This window comes from Rhipicephalus microplus, chromosome 1 (genome assembly GCF_043290135.1).
Source record: "Rhipicephalus microplus isolate Deutch F79 chromosome 1, USDA_Rmic, whole genome shotgun sequence".
NCBI classification, from domain to species: Eukaryota; Metazoa; Arthropoda; class Arachnida; order Ixodida; family Ixodidae; genus Rhipicephalus; species Rhipicephalus microplus.
Genome location: NC_134700.1, coordinates 254,787,893 through 254,808,723, shown reverse-complemented (window position 1 = coordinate 254,808,723; position 20,831 = coordinate 254,787,893). Strand labels below are relative to the sequence as shown.

At 44.0% G+C, this 20,831-nt stretch overlaps 1 protein-coding gene across 1 annotated transcript in view; it reads left to right on the top strand.

The window, feature by feature from the left end:
* Window positions 1-267: 267 nt before the first annotated feature.
* The window catches only part of LOC119164585 (adipokinetic hormone/corazonin-related peptide receptor variant I-like), a 61,162-nt gene continuing 40,598 nt past the window's right edge, over window positions 268-20,831 (top strand). Inside the window, exon 1 of the mRNA XM_037416813.2 lies at window positions 268-1,188. Within this exon, the coding sequence (XP_037272710.2) occupies window positions 634-1,188 (555 nt within the window). The 5' untranslated portion in view covers window positions 268-633. The remainder of the gene's footprint in view (window positions 1,189-20,831) is intronic.

Below are 20,831 nucleotides of genomic sequence, written 5' to 3'. Positions count from 1 at the left end.
CGCACCACTTTCTCGGCGGCGGAAAAGAGTAATAAAGGCGCGATCATTGCGACTCATCGCCATTGGCTCGGTGTGGTGGGGGCGCGCGTATCCCGATCGATACGCGGGAAAGTGGAAGCGGCCGCTACATCGACGGGACTCACCGCCGCACACCTCTTTGCCAGTCGAGTTTCGGACACCAAACGGTGAGCAACTACAGCATAACCTTCGCACTGCTCTCTCCCGCCTTCACTCGATAATATCATCGAAGCAACTTCAGAACTTCTCCCGTGAACTATAAAGTTTAGGCGAAGGAATTCTGAAAGCACAGTGTCGTCTCTTTAAAAGAAAGAAGTTAGTTGGGCTGCTAGGGTAAGCGCACATTCGTATTGCAGAAAAACTTGGTCTATTGAAAGCTTGCTCCAGTGATACGAAAGCTCTGCGGGAAGTATGACAGTGGGACAGTCTCTGATGTCCAAATGTGGAAGAACTGCTGAGAAGCCAAGTTGGCTCCGTTCTGCTATTCGAAATGTTTACCTAGAGAGCAAACCTTTCTGCTGTGTCATTGACTGATCTTCACGTGGAAACGAGATCATTCGCTGCTTATACCTAAACATCGGGCTCAGGCAAGTTCGGTGGCGTTGCGTATGAGCCATGTGGCCCAGTCGCACAGAAAGAAATCACACACTGGACGGTGTCACATCAAGCAACGAGGAGTTTGCGAGTGCTCACAACAGCGGCAACACTTCCTTTACTGCCACCATGGAAGACGCTCAAGTTCTCGAAGAACTCTCGTTCAGCACCCTGTCTCTGGTGCAAGTGATCGTCTATTGCATCCTGTTCATCGTTGCTGCCGGAGGAAACGTGCCCGTGTTTGTCACGCTGCTTCGCAATCGTCACCGCAAGTCCCGCATCAAACTCATGATCATGCACCTGGCCATCGCCGATATGATCGTGACGTTCGTGATGATACCGGTTGAGGTGATTTGGCGCATCACGGGTCAGTGGGTGGCTGGTGACTTGATGTGTAAGCTGATGCAGATGATGCGTGCCTTCGGACCGTACCTTTCTTCGGCCGTTCTGGTGTGTATCAGCGTGGACCGATACTTTGCCGTGCTGCACCCACTCAAGGTGCACGACGCGCACCGACGAGGAAAAATCATGCTCGGCGTCGCATGGTACGCCAGCCTGGTGTGCAGCGTACCGCAGGTAAGCGAAAATGGCGGTGCCAACCCCCCCCCTCCCCCAAGAAAAAGAAATCAAAGTTAATTTCACCGCAAGTAAAAGCTCTACTTATTGCGGAGCATTGGTTCGCTTATGTTTTCTTTGTGTTTATCTGCTTTTTTTGTCTTCATTTTAATATGTGACACTTTTTTCTATCATTTTCTGCTCTTTTTCTTCTGACTTTATATTTTCTGTTTCATGGACTTCTTTCTCCAGTCTTTTTCTACTGTTTTCGGGACGCTGGCGTTTCTAGTCCACTTCGACCTTTCGTAGATCTGTATCTAGAGTGTGCGCAAAAATTTGTTTCTGGGGAGCAGGGGGGGGGGGGGGGCAGAGGCACTTTTTTGTTTTCAAAGGGGGCTGGGCTGGAAAATGTGGTTGAGTGCCGTTTGCTGCTTGGTACGCCATGGAAAAAAGAAAAACTGGAGAGCACGGGCCGGTGTGATACTCCCTGGCTGCGCCCCTCCCAATGCTAGCGTTTTGCTGGCTCGGAGAGACGGATTAGCCCGTCGGTGACGCTGGCGATTCACATGGGGCCTGCTATCAAATATGAGACCTCGTGATACACACGCGAGGCGAGAAATGACGACAGGGCTCTTAAAAATGTGCAAATAATCACCTAACTGTTTTTGCGTGGATCTCAATAGACATCAAGCTTGTGACTGGCGCCGCCTGCAGACATTCCCAAATCTGCATAAGCTTCACTTGATTTACCCGGCAATATATCCCAGCGCATGCCCGTGGTGCGGAGATACTCCTACACCAACACATATTACCTACAGCTGTCCAGGGCGACCTGTTACAGTCGACATAGGACATACGCACCCAATACATACGTGGTCGTGGGAGGCGCGACTCGCTGAACAGACCCTGGGAAGCCAACTAGCAACCCTTGGTCAGGCCCGCCGACCCGCTATAGCCAGTGGAGCCTTAGAAGAAGGGCCCCACCCGAGATGAACCACTTTTTTTATTGAACGTTGTTTCTCTCTCTCTGCAAAGCGAGTCATACAAACTTCTTGCTTTACAGCCGGCTTTATAGCATCTTATTTACCTGCATCCACCTTCGTGTACATGACTCATTAGCCAAATTATAATGTTTGTGTGCATCTGAAAATTCTTTCTTCTAGAGTTAAGGAGACGCCACAGATATCACTCAGATGCCCCTTTCTGTAATTATAAATATTTTTTAAATATTCAGCACATTTCTTGAAACACCCTGTACAACGCTAGTACAGCTTCAAATCTGGTCAAGATTAACAGTATAGCTTCATTTTGTGGCGGATCTCTGTTTTTTTTTTTTTTTGTCGAGTTCACCCGAGAAAAAGCGCTTCGCATCAGATTTAGCAACTTGCGCATAGCGTCAGCAGGGATGGCCGGCATCATGAGCAGCACACAATACATTTGCGCGTTTACCGGCGTGCATGTAACTGCGCCAATTCTTATTTACCGGCGTGCTGCGCGTTGCGTTGAGGTGCCTCGATGCGCGCCAGCCTGCTGGTACGGGAAGACGCGCGCACGCACAGGCTGATACGATAGAGAAGCCTGGAAGTAGTCTGCTCCGAGTGAAAATATTATTCAAAAGTTCCTACTCAAGGCACCATGGAAGAAGTTAAAAGCAGCCAGAAAGTACACATGGCGCCAACATAAATGTTTTGTAATATAGTTTTTGGCTTTCAAAGTAGGGTCAACGGAAGTGATGCTATTGATCTATGGTAAATATTCAAACATATTTGAAGCCTGGAAGCCAAAATGCGCAATCATCTACGGTGTTCTGTCACATATGCGAGTAGTTTTCCCGTCTGTAGACACCCATTTTTTCCCCTTTGAAAATGAAATTTTTGCCGCAGTGTTTTTTTTTTCTTTTTTTCTACTTTAAAACAACGCTACTTTAAAACAACGCGAAATAAAATTTTGCAGGCTTCATATTTTTTTTTTTGTCTATGCCTTCATCCGATAGTAGAGAGGTTAAAGAGGCCCTGTTACCCTTTTGAAGTATCTATTTTTCGTATTGTGCGTACACTGATGAGATAACTTTGACATACGTCCAAGCGCCGATGTTAAATGATTAAGTACTTTAGTCACGTAATAATGTCCCTACATCGCGGCCGACTACAACAACACGTAGTGCAGAATTATTGTGGGCGAAACTGACGGATAACCGCATAACCATAATATGGCTGGATAAATGCTACGTTAGAAGTGAGCGTTGCGCGACATTGAAGCTGGGATCAGTGGTTGTTATCGTTTTCCTTTTCTGTACTTTTTTATTGAAATCTAAATAGGCACCTTCGCAAAAAAAAAAAAAAGAGATCATTGTCCAACAGAGGCAAGTAGGCAACAAATGCTTACAGCAATTGTGCATGTGGAATTTTTCTTGGACGAAAGAGATATTCATACGAAAACTCATCTATAGAATCTAGTGACCCTTCTTTCTTCTGTTCGTTTGCCAGCTGCCTCTTTCCGCACGTGCGGTACGTTCTATACTGCTTCTGAAGTGATGTGAGTAATCCAATTCGTTTCTTTAATGTCACTGCACCCTCGTACGCCTTTCAGAGACTTACCGAAGACGAGACAACTCTACACAGTCACGCGGTGATGCTATATATAGAGCCAAAAACGCTTCACTGCAATTTTCGTTCCACAAATCCCTTTGTCTGAAATTCAAGCAGGGAGTGACATTGGATTTCGTTGTATGTAACGGCGTACAGAGCCTCACTTTGACACAGTAGCGCCAGCTCACATTTCGACAAGTCAGGCGTCAGAAACCACGTTATATGTTACTATTTCAATGACGTCAACAATGCGTTGGCCAGGACAAGCAACAACAGCTTGCAAGATTCGGTTACGTTGGAACTTTAAGCTGATTCGATTGGCGTCGCGTTTCATCGTGACGGGAGTGTGAAATGAGGTGGTGGGACTCCACGAAAATTGAGTTGAGAACAGGCATTTAATTTCTTCTATTTTTTATTTTTTAGGCTGAAAAAACTTTGGACTGCGTGTGCCTATACGCTGCCATTCTTCCTTCATTATCTTTTTGTCCATCCGTGTCCGTAAACCGCGAGTAAGAAATGAAAGCTTGAATGCTGTCGGAGGTCCCTTTTGTGCAGACATGAATGATGATACACGTGCGACAAAAGCAGCGCTGTGAAGCATAGAGAGACGGAGGGTGGCAGGCAGGGGATATTTTTAAAACGCTGGAGATGCTCTTCTTGTCCTGAAAAGAGGGCATGATAGGGGGTAAAAATGGAGGGTGGGCTTCTATATTTCTTTCGCAAGCAACATCAATGATTCGTCAAATGACCCATTCATATAGATCATATTTTATTATTCTGGAAGCCTCGCTTAGAGCGTAGATAATCTTCACTTAAGTATTCCCTTTGGGCACGGTTTGGTTACGTCACTGCCGATGGTGGGTGAACGCAGGTGGCAAGTCAGGCAAGTGGTTAGGACAGACCAGATACTCGAATATTTGCACGAGAGCAAGCACAGCCATTTCGTTCGTTATCAGCTACAGCAGTATAATTCTCACATTGGAAACAGTGAATAATCTTAGCGTTACTTCACAACGGTCATTTCAAAGACCCTAGCGCTTGCAAGTGCACGATCAAACTAACTCTGCAGAAACACCGGTGATATTCGCACTAGTTCGATGCCATTCGATGCCCCCTATCTTCCCCTTTTTTCAGGGCAAAAAGAACATCTCCAGCGCTTTTAAAATATCTCCTGCCTCCCACCCTCCGGGACTATATGCTTCACAACGCTGCTTTTGTCACACGTGTATCAGCATTCATTACTTTAGAAATGGAAACTTCAAGAACTCAACGTACTCGTCAAAAACATACCAAATCAATGAGTGGACTATAATGATGTCAGACACTATAAGCTAAGTTTCTTACAAAATATCTGCCCTGCACAAGAGCTTGGACACTTCAACACTCGTGCATACGAACATGTAACCATCCCCTGACTTCTGCTCTTTCGAGTTCTTTTGAATAAGACTTTGTGCCATTGGAAACGTTTTTTGTCGCTAATCTTCCAGAGAAAATTTTTCATCAACGAGCACCAGTCACTTTTTTTCCTATTGCGGTACATGGAGGTCCGGTTCCTATGCGGGAAATCAAGCCAGGTGTCCGACCCCGACATGCGCGGGAGAACACGTTCAAGTTGCTGTCCATTAATTTAATTCAGAAAAATATTCTTCACCAGATATTTTTTAGAACACTGAACCGAAACTAATCACTGGTCTCTACAAAAGTCGTTCTGCTGATATAAAATGTGCATTTTCGCACCCTGGCAAATACACATGTGCCACAAAGAACATACTCAGACAAGAACGCAGACGACAGGAACAGTGATATGGTAGCGCAAAAAGAGTGAAGAAAAAAAAGCAAGCATACACATACTTGTCGTCAATCATTTTTGTTTCTTTTTTTTGTTTTTTTTTCAAGCGAAGGAGCACCGAACAAGTTAATTACCGAAAGCATGAGATCACGTGTAATTGACACCATTAATAATAAGGCTCATTTTCTTGTCATGGTGTCTGCTAAAAACGACAAAAAAACAAAAAGTATCTCCGTGGGCATAACGCTCTAGTAATATCGAAAACTATTTAAGCAGGAGTTAAACTTTTGTTCTTCTTTTTTTCCTTTCTTCCTTTTCATGTCACCCTGAGTGTCACCATAATTTTTTTCGAGAAGATGAGGCCAGATTAGCTTTCGTCGCCTTGAATTCGCAATCGGAGCTGCCTGCGACGCGATAAAAATTGAAAGCGATTAGCGCTCGTTACTGAAGCATTTTTTTTTCTACATAATGAAAAACGAGATATACAAATTCGCCCAGAGTAATTTGCCGTAGAACAAGGAAGAAAAGAAGACCAAGACAGGCGATGGTTACTAGAGAGCAGCCCAAACGTGGAAGCGCCCGCTCTTCTGCGGGTCAGGCGTTGCCGTTCGTGAACCACAGTGAGACAAATTGCCTGGAGGTCGGAAGCCGTCGCTTTCATGAGAAATAATTCTTACAAAAACTCAAGGAAAGCTTGAAAAAACACTCTCGTGCAAAAAAAATGAAAGCTGTAAATTTGCGTATGAGCATGTCACACATCAGAGTGGCTTAAACACTCTTTGCATGCTGCACCGAGTAGCCATCGTTTCTAGGAAAGCAGCTAACGGGTCCACACTATACGTATACAGGCATTTTGCTTGGTCATCAAGTTATGGTCAAGAGATCCAGGTGATTGAAAACGTACTGTGGACCATAGCACATATTTTTTTGTTGTTGTTGAGCGGAATCTTCGACTCTAGAAAAACTACGGAAATGCAAACAGATAAACAAAGAAAACAGATAGTTTTGGACGCAGAAATGAGTTTATTGGAGAAATTAGAGGAAGGTGTCGGGACGGTTCTAGGTGCGTGAACACAACTAGCATTTCTGTTTGTGAGGAAGGTTGGGTGGGCTAATTGGTGCTACAGTATCAAAGGGGGGTGCGGGGAGGGGGCTTAACTTTTCCCGAAAGTTTTCAGTTTTTATGTATACATAAGCACACACATGAAAACGTATGTACGAAGATGCATAAATAATAGTAGCCCCCCCCCCCCCCGAGAAAAAAAAAGAAAATGAAGGAAAAGAATTCAGGCGAGGCTCCTGCTAGTTCGTATTTTATCTTAGAAACATGGCAGCTCACACAGACGAAAACATACAGAATAAAAACCAAGGCTCACAAAACAACACTAAAAACAAAACATCACAACTCTGTCTTGTCTCTTCACTTCGTCCTCGCCTGGGTGCGCTGCAACGCATGTAAGATTTCTTTCTACGAGACTGCTGCCGCGGTGTAGAGGCTTAATTTTCGGTGGAGGCGACAATGCTGTATGCCCGTGTGCTCAGATTTGGGTGCACGTTAAAGAGCCTCAAGTGGTCGAAATTTCCTGAGCCCTCAACGACGGCGTATCTCATAATCATATGGTGGTTTTTGGACGTTAAACTGAATATATTGTATATTGCTAGATTTCTGCACTGCTGTATGACCAAAAAAAAAATACCCACCTCCCTCCCCAAGGAAATCGTGAGGCAATGCGAATGCATTTCTTGCACCGAGAGAGCGTACCGTTGCCGTCAGACATTCGCCTTCCCCAACTTCTGCCAACGCATTGATAGGCGCCCAGCCAGCGAACGGTCGAGAGTGAAGAGCGAGCGCACGGGACAGTAGGGCGCTAGTGTCCTCGGCTCGGCGTTGGCGTTTCACAGCTGTGTCTCGAGCACACATTTTCGGATGTTCTTGAGAGACAGATGCCCGGCAAGCGGAGGCAGTCGAGAGAGGAGCCTTTCTTTTCTCACAGAATTCATCCGGATAACTTGGATCTGGGGAAGCTTTGGCCTCGCTTGCTCCGTAGAGATCTCTACATGCCTATAGGTACTACCTATAGGGACAAGGTTGTTTATCCCCAGGAAAGCCTGTTGCTTCATGGCGCGTGTGTTGTCCATGAAGTTGTATAATCGCGAGGTGTACATGATTGTGTACTCCAGTCACGCTGTCGCTCTCCGTCTGTTCCGGTTTTTACGACCATCGATTGCTGGTTGCTTCCTTGCTCTATTTGAAGGGCCGCGCGATTTCTGCAGTCGATCACGTAGACGAACTCTTTGCATGTGAGGATGCACTTGAAATAAGCAGCGGATTTGAACGAGGCAAGCTTGCGTAGTGGACCCGGGACGTGCGTTTACAAGTGAACATAGTGCTGAACTAGTGCTAGCGCAGTTGCACAGTGAGCTGTTGGGGGTTGAATCCCGCGTACACTATGTTCGCACCACTGACAAACATACAACATGAATTGAAGGAGCCTTGCTACTCAAAACATTAATCCTTCTCCGTGAAGATGTATTCTTGTAACCAGCAGTTGCAATTATTTTAGGTTACCAGCTGGCATCTAAGGACCTGCTCAGTTTTTGTTTCTGTTTTTAAATAGAAGCATTGACACTTCCATTACATTTAGTTCACGTGCCCTGGATTTTTCGCATTACAATCACAGGTACAGGCAGGATAGCTATAGCGTTGTTATACGGGTACTTTTGATAACAATCAGGGTCAACCCGAACCGTATTTCTTGATCAAGATATACAATCATTGCTGCTACTCAGTTCGAACTAATCCGGAGCGAGTTTGGTGCAGCAGTCATTCAAATTGCGATCCGAGAGCTAGATCACAGTGAGCAGACCGCGATTATTGGTGTTCATGTATCAACACACAAAATAGATTGAGCCTGATCAAGACAAAATTTGCCCGTGTGACACAACGATAAGCGAACGCTTTCGTTCGTGCCAATTTGCCGAACACTAATTCATAGTGACAAGAAAACGCATCTGAGGCCGTCTTTGGAAACTGTTGAAGTGGTAGACGGAAGTAAAAACAAGCGCGAATGTTAAGTGACGGCAAAGCAGGGCTACACATCTCGTCGGCAGATTATGTACGCACCACACCGTCCGCCAGCAACATCAACAAACCTCGCGCGCCAACCCCGAAAAGACAGCAACAAGCTCCCCTAGAGATAAAATGCCATTGCACTTGTTTTTAGGTAGTACTTAGGCATAGGGGGATCTTTGACGAACAAGCGCGGTGAAAGCTTCCCCAGATCCAAGTTACCAGGATGAATTTCGTTAGAAAAGAAAGGCTCGTGGTCGAGAGTGAGGCACGAGTGGACGGGAAAGTGAGGCACCGGGAGCAGTGTACAGCAGAGGATAGGTAAAGCACTGCACCTACCCTCTCCTACACTCTCACGCCACATGCTCAGGTTGCTAGGGGCGAGTATAAGCGCGCGCGCCAGTAGCCGTGGCTATGGAAGAGGGAGTGAGAGCGAAGAATTAACACCTACCAACGCCGCAGACAACGCCGGACGTCTGACATAGCCCGAAAAAGAAATTCATTCGCATTTAAACACTCAGTTAATGATGAGGAGCCGTCAATATTAGAGAGTAATAGCTAAGCCACTGAGTGGGTCCAGCAGAGCGCAAGGCAATAGGAAGAATAATAGCCGAGCGAATTTTCCACTTGTTTCAGCGGAGACAGCGAAGCGCATTGTTGCGCCACCTGCTGAGCATGCTTGAAGCTTCTGTCGATCGGGCAGCTTCGCCTGGAGAACGCTCGCACGCACGCAGGTCCGCTAGGCACTCTCCGCTGAGGGTGCGAAATGAGCGGCGAGAGGCTCACTCCGTAAAATCAATGGCTCGCTCAGCGAGCGGCCCATGTGCAGTTGGCGTCTCCACTCGTTCGCTGGGCTTGCTGGCCCACTGAGCCGCTCACCTATTTCTACTATCACGACGCATCTCACCGTTTCTTTTGTGCATTGCAATAAATACCGATAGAGAAGTCCTATGTCACTGCCCGCCCACGAACATCCTTCGTAATTTACCAATGAAAAGTTCAAGTCATAAAAATATTGGACTCTTAAAAAAAAATCACAGCATAGCCACGAAGTGAATGATGATGAGTGTGGGAAGCATTTGTCCGGGCGTGCGTCTGTCGTCCAAGCGTCCACCCATCCATGCGTGTGTCTGTTCATCCGTGCGTGCGTCTGTCTGTCCATCCGTCTGTCCGAGCGTGTTTTCTGTGTGTCTGTCTTTTTGTCTGCCTTGTGACGAGCACGAGTCAACGCGGCGCCACGCGCCCGCCGCTCTGCTTCGTCCATGCCCCACCAACGATCCGTCACGTACGGCGACGATCCAGGAGACAAAGAGGCACTCCTTCCTGGCGCACTAAGGCACAACCCACGCAGCAGCCAAACGAAGAGTAGCAATACAACGCCATCTAGAATATCCTTATTCAACTGCAGTTTGTATGCACTTATATGAGACGGCGCCATCTATTTTACTGTTCGGGAGATACTGCCTTCCTCTTTTCTCATCTCTTCTTCTCTCGCTTATGCTTCACACAGGTCAAAGTTAGACTAACCCCCGTATTCTAGAACGTCCCGTCACTCAACGCTTCACCTTCACTTGAGAAAGCCGATGGGAGCGCCTTCTCTAGGCACAGCAAGTCACTGCACACTACCGATAATCTGCTGCGATTTTTGAGTACCGCAGTGTCATTTTCAGCAGAGTGGTGGCGCAGTGCTCAACTCTGTCAAGTGAAGGGTGAAAGTCGAGTCGAGGGGCGTTTGTGAATACGGGAGTTAGAGGACCTTCGCCCCTAAAAAAAAGATAGGCTAGTGTGCGACTTTACTATGTTCATGGTGCGATTCTTAGCGCGACTCGTGGCGACGATCACGGCCACGCGTCATGGCTTCGATAATATTTCCAATGGTTGTCTAGTGTTGTAGTTACTTTTGGAGGGCTCTTCAAAAGTGAAGCACTGCCTTGAAATTGAGCGCGGTCAAAAACGTGACACACTGTTTATGAACTACTGCCAAGGAAGCATTGTTTACTGCCGCAGCAGCAGAGTTGTAATATAGTTTTTTTTTTCCGGATGCAATTCAATCTAATAAATGGATTTTCTTTTCTTTTTATGAGAAATTCTGTCTTCTGTCCTCCGAACCACCATCACTACTATGTGAAAATATCGTACGTGTTTCCACGAATTACTGGCTTCTTTCAAATTTCACCGAGCCCGTTTCTAGGTCAGTGTTGGTGTCTACAACGTCGGGTTTAACAGCTTTAATGGACATTTTATTGCTTGATGGACGGTGGGCAGCTCAAACTTTTATTATTTGTTGTGTAGAATTGAACAGCTTGATACCTCGAAAGTATACGAGACTCGTGAAAACCATTCTGCCTCCTCTGAAATCATAAAACGCGTCTGCGTGGGCCACTTCATGTGAACGAAGAATGTTCGCATTCCGGGGCTATTTTAGATTTATGTATCACCTCGGCAATGTTTTGTTTCTTTATTAGTATAGACAGTCACATTTTTTGTTTTTCGCTAAACAGCCGCATTTTCACAAAATGGATTCGAGTAGCACGGTAGCTTCACTTTCTTAGAATAAATATATAAGACGCTTTGTTCTCGTTCTGGATTGTATCGACTGGTGATACACTTACTCCCGTATACGAGTATACGATTTTACTCACTATCTTGAGCCTCACTGAAAATGACCTCTGGGGCTCGAGGCTTTGCCCGAGGTCACTCAGCACTGGAGGCTCTATTGCTCTATACGAAGAAGGGACTTTTGGAACTGGGACAGCAATCTTCAGCAGTGCAATTGATCCCTGGCAATATCCGTCTGTATATCTCACCGATCGTAATGCTGCACAGAAAATGTCAAAGAGCGTCTTTATAAAGTATAAAACGGCCTTGCTCATACCATCTTGTAACAAAAAGGATTATATATAATCGGCTTATGACTGAATAATGTATAGCGTATGGTTTACACTATACCAATATATTTAAGTTGCATTATATTTCTTTCGCAGTCGTTTTTTCGCTGGTGACCACAGATTGAAAAAATAAAACATGTTCTTGTACTTTGATTTCTCCCAAATCAATCTATTTCACGCGAGGCTACTTTACCGAGCGCCTACATCAATGTATACCCGCGTGTTTTAGCGTTTCTGTCGTGCTTACATGCAGTCACCGTAGCCCAGAATACGAAGCCACGTCTTCTTGACTAGCAGTTCAATATCTGAGCCACTCAGCTTGAAAACTGATACCTGCTATGCTGTGGTGAAGTAGTTAGAATGAGGGCTACCAGATAAATTGCTGCCTAAAAAACGTGTATTTCGCAAGCGAGATCTTCCTAGTGCGAATTCATGCGCATTGGGCACCCCTTTGGAGAAGTGAGAAATTATGCTGCTACATGGTTTTCAGTTTACATAGGTTTATAAAGCAAAAGAAAAAACTGCCAGACAAGGAAATGCAGGAAGGTTTGTTGTTACCACATGCTCAATCGCGTTTGCCAAGCCAAACACAAAACCTCTGAATTTCAAATGACCAAATTCGGCTTCCTCGGCCGCAAGTTTCTGAGCTTCAGCTTGTTACCCTGATGTAGTTGGATGGACGACAGCCACCTTCGTATACCAGCCAGCAGCCACTTTTTTTTTTTTTCAGATGTTGAAAACCCGAAGGAGGTTCATGGACAGAATTCGTTTTACTTGGAGTTGAGTAATGCGCATGTCATAAACTTCGGATCTTACACGCGAATTGCTTCCTTTTTTTTTCACCCAAAACTCCATATTTCGAGAAATTCTCTTGTTTGCGGTTGATTCACTGCGTACTTCAGTTCCTTCTCTCTGGAATACGCCAGAGAATATTGCCAACAAGGCACGCGGACTCCACTTCTTCATTCTTTTTTTTTCCTTTTTGCACAAAAAAACGAATTCTTTGACACAGACGAATGCGGGAGCATCGGTGACTCAGTAATAGCAGGCTGCCTTCCAAGTTGCCATCACCCGTTTCTTTTGACGCCAGTAGTGAGTGCTCCTGGCGCGATTGCGAGATGCACCGTATTGAGAATCTGCGAAATTTAGCCGTCATTTTTTACATGTCAGTGGGCGTATACATACCAATAAGCCTAATAGGATGCATGTTCACTGCATAAATTTTATGGAGGCAGAAAGTTCTTGTGCAACACCTGCTTATTTAACAGGACTTGCCGAAGCAAACAGCTTCGTAGTTACTAGAAACGCGACTACCCTTGAAGGATTGCTTGCATCAGACGTCAGGTTGTTCCGTCAAAGCATTAAGCAAATTTCCCGAGCAATTTTTTGAAGTACCAGCTTCCTTGAGCACAATTACTGCAATATGTACACTGCCGATATCGCAATCACAGTTCTATTGAGAATACTTTGTTTCCAGTTTTTCAACTATGTATGTTTTTGGATGGATAGGTAATGTAAGACACAGACAGACAGACAGACAGACAGACAGACAGACAGACAGACAGACAGACAGACAGACAGACAGACAGACAGACAGACAGACAGACAGACAGACAGACAGACAGACAGACAGACAGACAGACAGACAGACAGACAGACAGACAGACAGACAGACAGACAGACAGACAGACAGACAGACAGACAGACAGATAGATAGATAGATAGATAGATAGATAGATAGATAGATAGATAGATAGATAGATAGATAGATAGATAGATAGATAGATAGATAGATAGATAGATAGATAGATAGATAGATAGATAGATAGATAGATAGATAGATAGATAGATAGATAGATAGATAGATAGATAGATAGATAGATAGATAGATAGATAGATAGATAGATAGATAGATAGATAGATAGATAGATAGATAGATAGACAGACAGACAGACAGACAGACAGACAGACAGACAGACAGACAGACAGACAGACAGACAGAGACAGTCAGACAGACAGACAGACAGACAGACAGACAGACAGACAGACAGATAGATAGACAGATAGATAGACGTATAGATAGATAGATAGATAGATAGATAAATAGATAAATAGATAGATAGATAGATAGATAGATAGATAGATAGATAGATAGATAGATAGATAGATAGATAGATAGATAGATAGATAGATAGATATGGCTGAGAGGTAAATATTAACTAGTATCCGGTTTGCTACCCTGCTCTGGGAAGGTGAAAAAGGGGTTGCAAGGATGCAAGGAAGGCACGCACGGAGAGGCAGACTAAGAAAAGCGAAAACGCACACAATCGTACACGAGTGGGTGTTCTAGACAGAATCATTCAGAAAGGCAGGTGGATCGCAAGAAGCGCCGTAAAGTTTGCACGGTATTTGTCGATGACGTTCAGTACTGCGGGTGACGGGGAAGAACAGAAAGACAAGGCATACATAAAGGGGAAGCTTTGAACCACGCTTTGAAGACAAGTTTTAAAAAAAAAATCGCAGCATATCCACGTAGTCAATGATGATGAGTTGGGCGAAACGTCCATCAGTTCACCCGTGCTTCTTTCCGTCCGTTCGTTCTTGCTTCCGTCCATCCACGCGATCATCCGTGCGCCCATCCATGCCTCCGTCCGTCTGTCTGTGCGTCCACCGTCCGCACGTCCGATCATCTGTCCATCCATCTTCTAGTCTGTCTGTCTGTCCGTCCGTCCATCTAGTGACCACTCCAAGTACCACCATCTCTCTCATGCCCTGTGGCACATACCCACTTCGCGCGTCCATCCATCCATCCGTGAGCCTGCTAGTCTGTCTGTCCACGTCCTTCCGTGCGTGCATCTAGTGAACACTCCAAAGTACCGCCATCTCCCATCTTAAATCTCAATGGCTACGTACGAAAACGACAGAGGATGGACAGACCCGCGCTTTAAGGAGCTTCGCCCCCAAATGTTGTGATTAGGTGCAGGTAAAGGAGCTGAATTCAAGCTAAGTAAAGCTTATAGACAACGTTAGACATCACATGTGCGAAGTAGAGCCGTTCGGTTTATATTTCACAGAAATAAAACAAAGATGCAATCACCACACGTCGCTCAGGGAATACACCTTGAAGATGAGAGTGCAGGTGTTTTGCCATTCCCGCGGGGTTCAATGAAAAACAAGTAGACCTGGTGCAGCTGGACTGCCGGAGGTTAACTACGCATGACCCGAAGCTGGTATTTCTTTGCTATTTAGTCTAGCTTTTATTAAACAGATACAGAATGTATACGCACAAAGGAGCTTGTTGCAACGGGGTTGCAGCGGATATACACAGGTACGATTTTACACAGGTACCTTTTATACAGGTACCAGTGTGTGAACTTGTACCTGTGAATGCTCTTACCATGTGAAGTCGTATACCTGTCAATGTTCTTAAAAATAATCTAACCTTTTTCACATTAGAAAAAAGACACCAACCAACGTATTCAACTAATGTAACTTCATTTTAAATTGCGATGGGAAAATCTTGACGTTTGCGGTTCAACTCGAACCCAAAAGTAAAAAGAAGTTATTACTGTCAAGGAATGCGTTAGTTGGTGTCCCTTTTCGAATGTTATTAGCTTCCAACCAGACAGAAGTCTGTCAAATATTTACCTTTATATCATTTTGCCCCTTTTTTTCATCTCGGGGGTCCAACTTGATTGACTATAATTAGTTCAGAAAATTTTGTTCAGCCTGTAGATGAGTGAAGCATGCTCGCAGTACCTGCACGCGTATAAGCACTGACTGCAGACGCATCGAATTCTTTCGGCGCAGTGCGCTACCAGACAATTTTCAGTTCAACGGCGATTGTTCTTTTTTCCTATTGATAATTATCCAAACCTTAGTTATTCCTCTATCAAGATAGAGTTTCTTAATGCATGGAAGGTTATTTTAGTGCTGCTAATGGGGTACTCGAACATATTCCGCCATTGTCATGTCTCTATAGTTGTTTCTTTTCTGCTCTCTTTTTGTTACCGGGGCAACACACTTATAATTAGACTTCTATGGAGAGTGAATTTTAGATTTGAAGTGAGCGAAATCGAAGCGAAGAGTGATGTCGGTTGAATAAATTGGAATCGAATAAGAATAGCATATATCACACCTTATAAAAAAATGGTCATATCTGTCATGAGTCAACTAAGCAGTACAAATTATTTTAAAAATTAAAACAAGGTCTGTGCAAATGTAATTCTTTCGGATTAAATGAAACTGGAAACAACTTTCATTAGTAGCAAGAATACACTTTCATTAGACTGGAAGTGACAATCCATAAAACATGTTACGTTTCAAAATGTACTATTCTTAGATCATAGGAGCCAATATAACAAGCTTCTAAACTTTAAAAAAAAAGACGATGAATCATTGTAAGGGTGAAGTGTTTATTTAACCTTGAAGCGGGGCTTCACAATGCTTTCACGGTGTGGCTTTTTTGTTTTCATGGCGTGTCTTTTTTTTTTCTGCAGCGTAGTCACCTATACAAAAAGATATATGCAAATTACTATGCCTTAAGATAGGTGCTCTCACGGCTTAGCACTTATGTATCGTTGCAAAACCACCTCTGCGAGGGGTTGCGTGCACATTTATATGCACCTATTTGTTCATTTTGAATACTTCGAAAGCTTCAACAATATAGGTTTGAATTAAAGCTAATTCAAGTAAAGTGATAATAGTTCAAACATGCAAAGCATTGAAATATTCTCGCAAGTCTACCTATATTTATTGGCAGCTAGGGCGCCCTCGTTAGAGTCAGTATGAAGACTCGTGATGAGTTAAACGAGAATTTTGACTATGTAGCAGCTATGACCTACGCCATACGAGCAGTTTAGCACGAAATATTTTACTGTTGCGACAGCATTGTAAAGGATGACCACACGTATAAGTGCAGTTCAGTACATCTTTCAGCGACATCTCCATCGGTGCCGGCGATATATCCGTGTGATGTGAGCGAGTGAAGATTGCGGTAGGACGAGATTTTTGTATAGTCTGCTAGCACACCTCCACGTGAACCAGTAACTACCATTCTCCTACAGTCCTGTTTAACATCCCTGAACTCTCCCTTTGTGTTTACTTCCTCCCTTTCTCCTCCCTTCCTTCAGTCCTTCCTTACTATACTTTATTTTACTCTACTTACCTTACTTTACTTACTTACTTTACTTTACTTTACTTTACTTTACTTTACTTTACTTTACTTTACTTTACTTTACTTTACTTTACTTTACTTTACTTTACTTTACTTTACTTTACTTTACTTTACTTTACTTTACTTTACTTTACTTTACTTTACTTTACTTTACTTTACTTTACTTTACTTTACTTTACTTTACTTTACTTTACTTTACTTTACTTTACTTTACTTTACTTTACTTTACTTTACTTTACTTTACTTTACTTTACTTTACTTTACTTTACTTTACTTTACTTTACTTTACTTTACTTTACTTTACTTTACTTTACTTTACTTTACTTTACTTACTTACTTACTTACTTACTTACTTACTTACTTACTTACTTACTTACTTACTTACTTACTTACTTACTTACTTACTTACTTACTTACTTACTTACTTACTTACTTACTTTCTGTCATCTGGAGTTTGTTTCACACGTTCCTAAATCCAAGAACGTCGGTGTTCTCTGCATTCCGCCGTGCGGGCCGCCGTGGTCGGGGAATGCAACCCACGCGCCCTAAGGCTATAGCAACGTGACGCCTTATGTTGTAAGCTACCACTGTAGGCCCGAACACAGGAAGCTTCATTTACAAGACTACACAAGAGAAGGTAAGCAGCGTACCAATAACAAGCGCTGTGACGAGTGGATCTCGCACAACAAAGGTATAGGTTTAGCATTCACGGGAGTCCGAGTGAGACATCGGAAATAAACTATGCACACATCACACTAGGGTTTCCAAGCCCGAAGGAAGTGCGTAGCTAGGATGCCCTCTTTGTTTCTCTTTGGTTTTCCATTTCTTTCCTGCTTTACATCTTTTCTCTCTCTTTATATATACGTATTTCTTCCTCTCTATCTATATCTTTCTCACTCGTTCTACATCTATCCCATTTTCTCTTTCCCTCTTTCTGTATTTCTTGTTTAGTTCCTTTTGTTTTTATTCTTATACGTGGTTTTGCCTGCGTTACGCCAAGTGCACTAGTTTCTTATTTTTGGCTGTTGTTCATAAGTGATCATCATCAAGGCGTTTTAAGAACAAGAAAATGAAGACTCCTCCTTGGTGCGATAGCACAGTAAAAATATATATATTTTTCACATGGGGCGTTAAACAAAGCGACTATGAATGCATACATAAGCACACTACAGCACACGACAGCTCAGCTTCTAAAATGTCCCGCACTTAAAAAAACATAACATGTTGATTCTTTCGTAATAAGAATTGGTGAAACACGAAAGTGAAATGTGTCTTTAAAGAAGTAGTTTATTGTTCACCGTGGATCAATTATTGATATAAAAGAGCTTGCGTAATGTTTACTGGTGTTTGACAGCAACAACAGCGCTTAACGTAGGTGAATCAGCCTTGACACTTTATCATGATTACTCACATTCGTCATTAACAATTAAACAAACTGTTGTGGTTATTAATGCTTGTGGTAGCTGTAGTAGTGAACAGTGAGCCAGAGAAAGTGATTTCACAGCCAGAAGAACATGACTGATTAGATGCCGAACTTGGGTAAAGACCACCATCTCGTGGCATGTTGCAGTTTAAACTGCCAATGGATTTTTGGTCGGGCTATGTCAGGCGTCGGGCGGCGTCCTTGCGCTGGTAAGTGGTAATTGCTTCCCCGCTCTCACTCCCTCTCTCATAGCAACAGCTCCAGACGCGTCCTCGCCCCTAGCAACCGGAGCAGGTGGTGCGGGTGGAGTAGCGGAGAGGGAGTGGAGAGGAGAGGTGCGATCTGGCGTGTAAAGGCACTCGCATCGCGGGAGCTCCATGGAGCTCCCGCGGTGTAGAAACAGTGTAGGAGAGGGTAGGTGTAGTGCTTCGCCGCTCTTTCTCGTTGATCGCTCTCGCTTTTCCCTGCGCTCCACTCTCCCATGCGTATATATGAATGGAGAGAAGCGCGTACCTCAGTCACGACTGTTCTGTGGCTGATGAATGTGAAAATAAATGGTTACGGTACAAACCTTCATCTCCTCATCAGTTTACGCAACCTAAATTACTACACTGTGTACTACTCACGATTCCGTTCGGGAAGGTGGGGGCAATTTTTCGAACACCACTGCACGACCAGAGGCAAACGCAACGCGCGTTGGGTCTACCCTCTGGCCGGCCACTATTATTCGCGCGGTGAGGCGTAAGGGGGCAAGGCGGAGCTACGTCCAGGCGAAATAGGCGCGTTCCAGAGGTTGCAGAGCTCCGTTTGTTATGAATGAATGTTATGAGCGAGGTCGACGCTTGAGGTAAGGTCGCCACCGGGGGCTGTTAAGGCATTGATCAGATCACATTTCCACTATTTGAAACGCATCGAAGCAGACACATTCTTACAAACGATGCGTTGAAGGAATTAATCGCTAATGCCACGGTAATGATGCATTATAGCACTTTCCTAGCAACGCTGTGATAGGACAGTGGTAGATCTAAAAGGCATGTTTTTCAAAGCGCACAAAATGTCTGATAGTGGTGCAGTGGTTAGCGTTCCTAGCATCTGTTGTCGCCGACCCAGAGCTTATAGGCTCGACTACCATTAAAGAAACTTTTTTTTTATTTGTCGTGGGACCATGTCTATTATTTAGCTGTCATTTCCGTGACTGAAATACGTCACTGAAGCCTTGGTGGGCTCCGGCATGAAGTACGTTTGTGTGAAAAAAAAAAGAAAAACGCTATACCACCACGAAACGCGAAAGCCAGCACATCCACAGCAAAAGCTGGAAGAGCAGCTTTTATATGGCCAGATCTAAGCTCTGTTGGGTCACCTAAAACATGGTAACATCTAACATATCTGCTGTGCCAGAAATCATAATTCTTGTGAAGTAAGAAAGCACCCATTATATTCGCCATTCTGCGGATAAGCGGGGTACCCGCTACACATCGGTAAGACATAATGCGCACTTTCTTGAGCCAGGGGCTGGTGACATAGCAGGGTTATGGTTGAGCAGAGTTATGGTTGAGCAGATTTCAGTGGTTGAGAAACTTTGAACTGGATACTCGTTGCGCATTTCACGTTGTGCGACACCTGGCTCTTATTTTGCTCTTCTATCACGCTATAATACATATGTTGCCGAGATTCCTTGCCCAACATTATGCCTTCATCCTTTTGCAAAGGACTTCCAAGAACCAGAGTGGGTCTTTGCTAGAAAGTCTTGCTACCACGCAGAGGTATTCAAATAAATCGGATAAGATTTGAACCCATTCGGTGTTTATTTTTGTAATTTTGTTTTTTTCTATTTTGTGCAATATCGGTAATGGACACCAGCGATGGCAGCATACAGCAATACGGCACTTGTTACCTCACAACTGCGTAAGCTTATCGTGCCGCCACCTGTGCTTCTCAAGAAAAGCAGAGCTCACCATTATTAATAGACTTTCAAATACACGTGTTAAATCCAGTAGAGCATCGGAAAATGATCGAATGAAAACATAATTTCAAATGAAACTGTCCCGTAAAATGCGCATTACTGAACAACTGCGCTAATAGCACGCAACTACCGATAGAAATAGGTCATCCAATTTCAGGGCTGCGCAATGCCACGATATAAGAGTATCGCCATAGTATCTTAGATATTCCTATACTAATATTTCTGTATCCAGATACATTGCACATGCATTTGCATTTATAATTTTAATATGTATAGATCATATTGTGATACTATGCAGGAGAGGTGCATCTCATTACCTTCTTTTTTTTGTTTAGAAAATGAGCTACTTTGTTTCTGAAAAGGAAATGGGGACTTTTCTGCTAAGCATGAGCAATGTCACGCCACTGGTCGCCTTCACATTGGGGCTACGAATGGTTCCCCACACGCGTAAAATGGCTCATGTGGTGAAGCGCTTGACGCCATGACGGCATAATCATGGAGGCAGTATTGCCATGTTCTGCCACCGAAAGTAGCGGTCTCTCTAGGCATGTGTACACCACAAATCTTTTCGAGTGGCGAACCATTTCACAAGTCTTTTGTGGAGGTCGTACTGACGTTGCCTAAGGGACAATTTATTTCAGAAGCTGCTGTTGTTTCAAGTGCATTGAACGTAAGAACCTCCTCGGCAATCAAAATCTTGTGTCTATAGTAAGTGTATAATTTTTTGTTCATCAACTCACGTTCATTAGTGATCGGAGCGATATGCC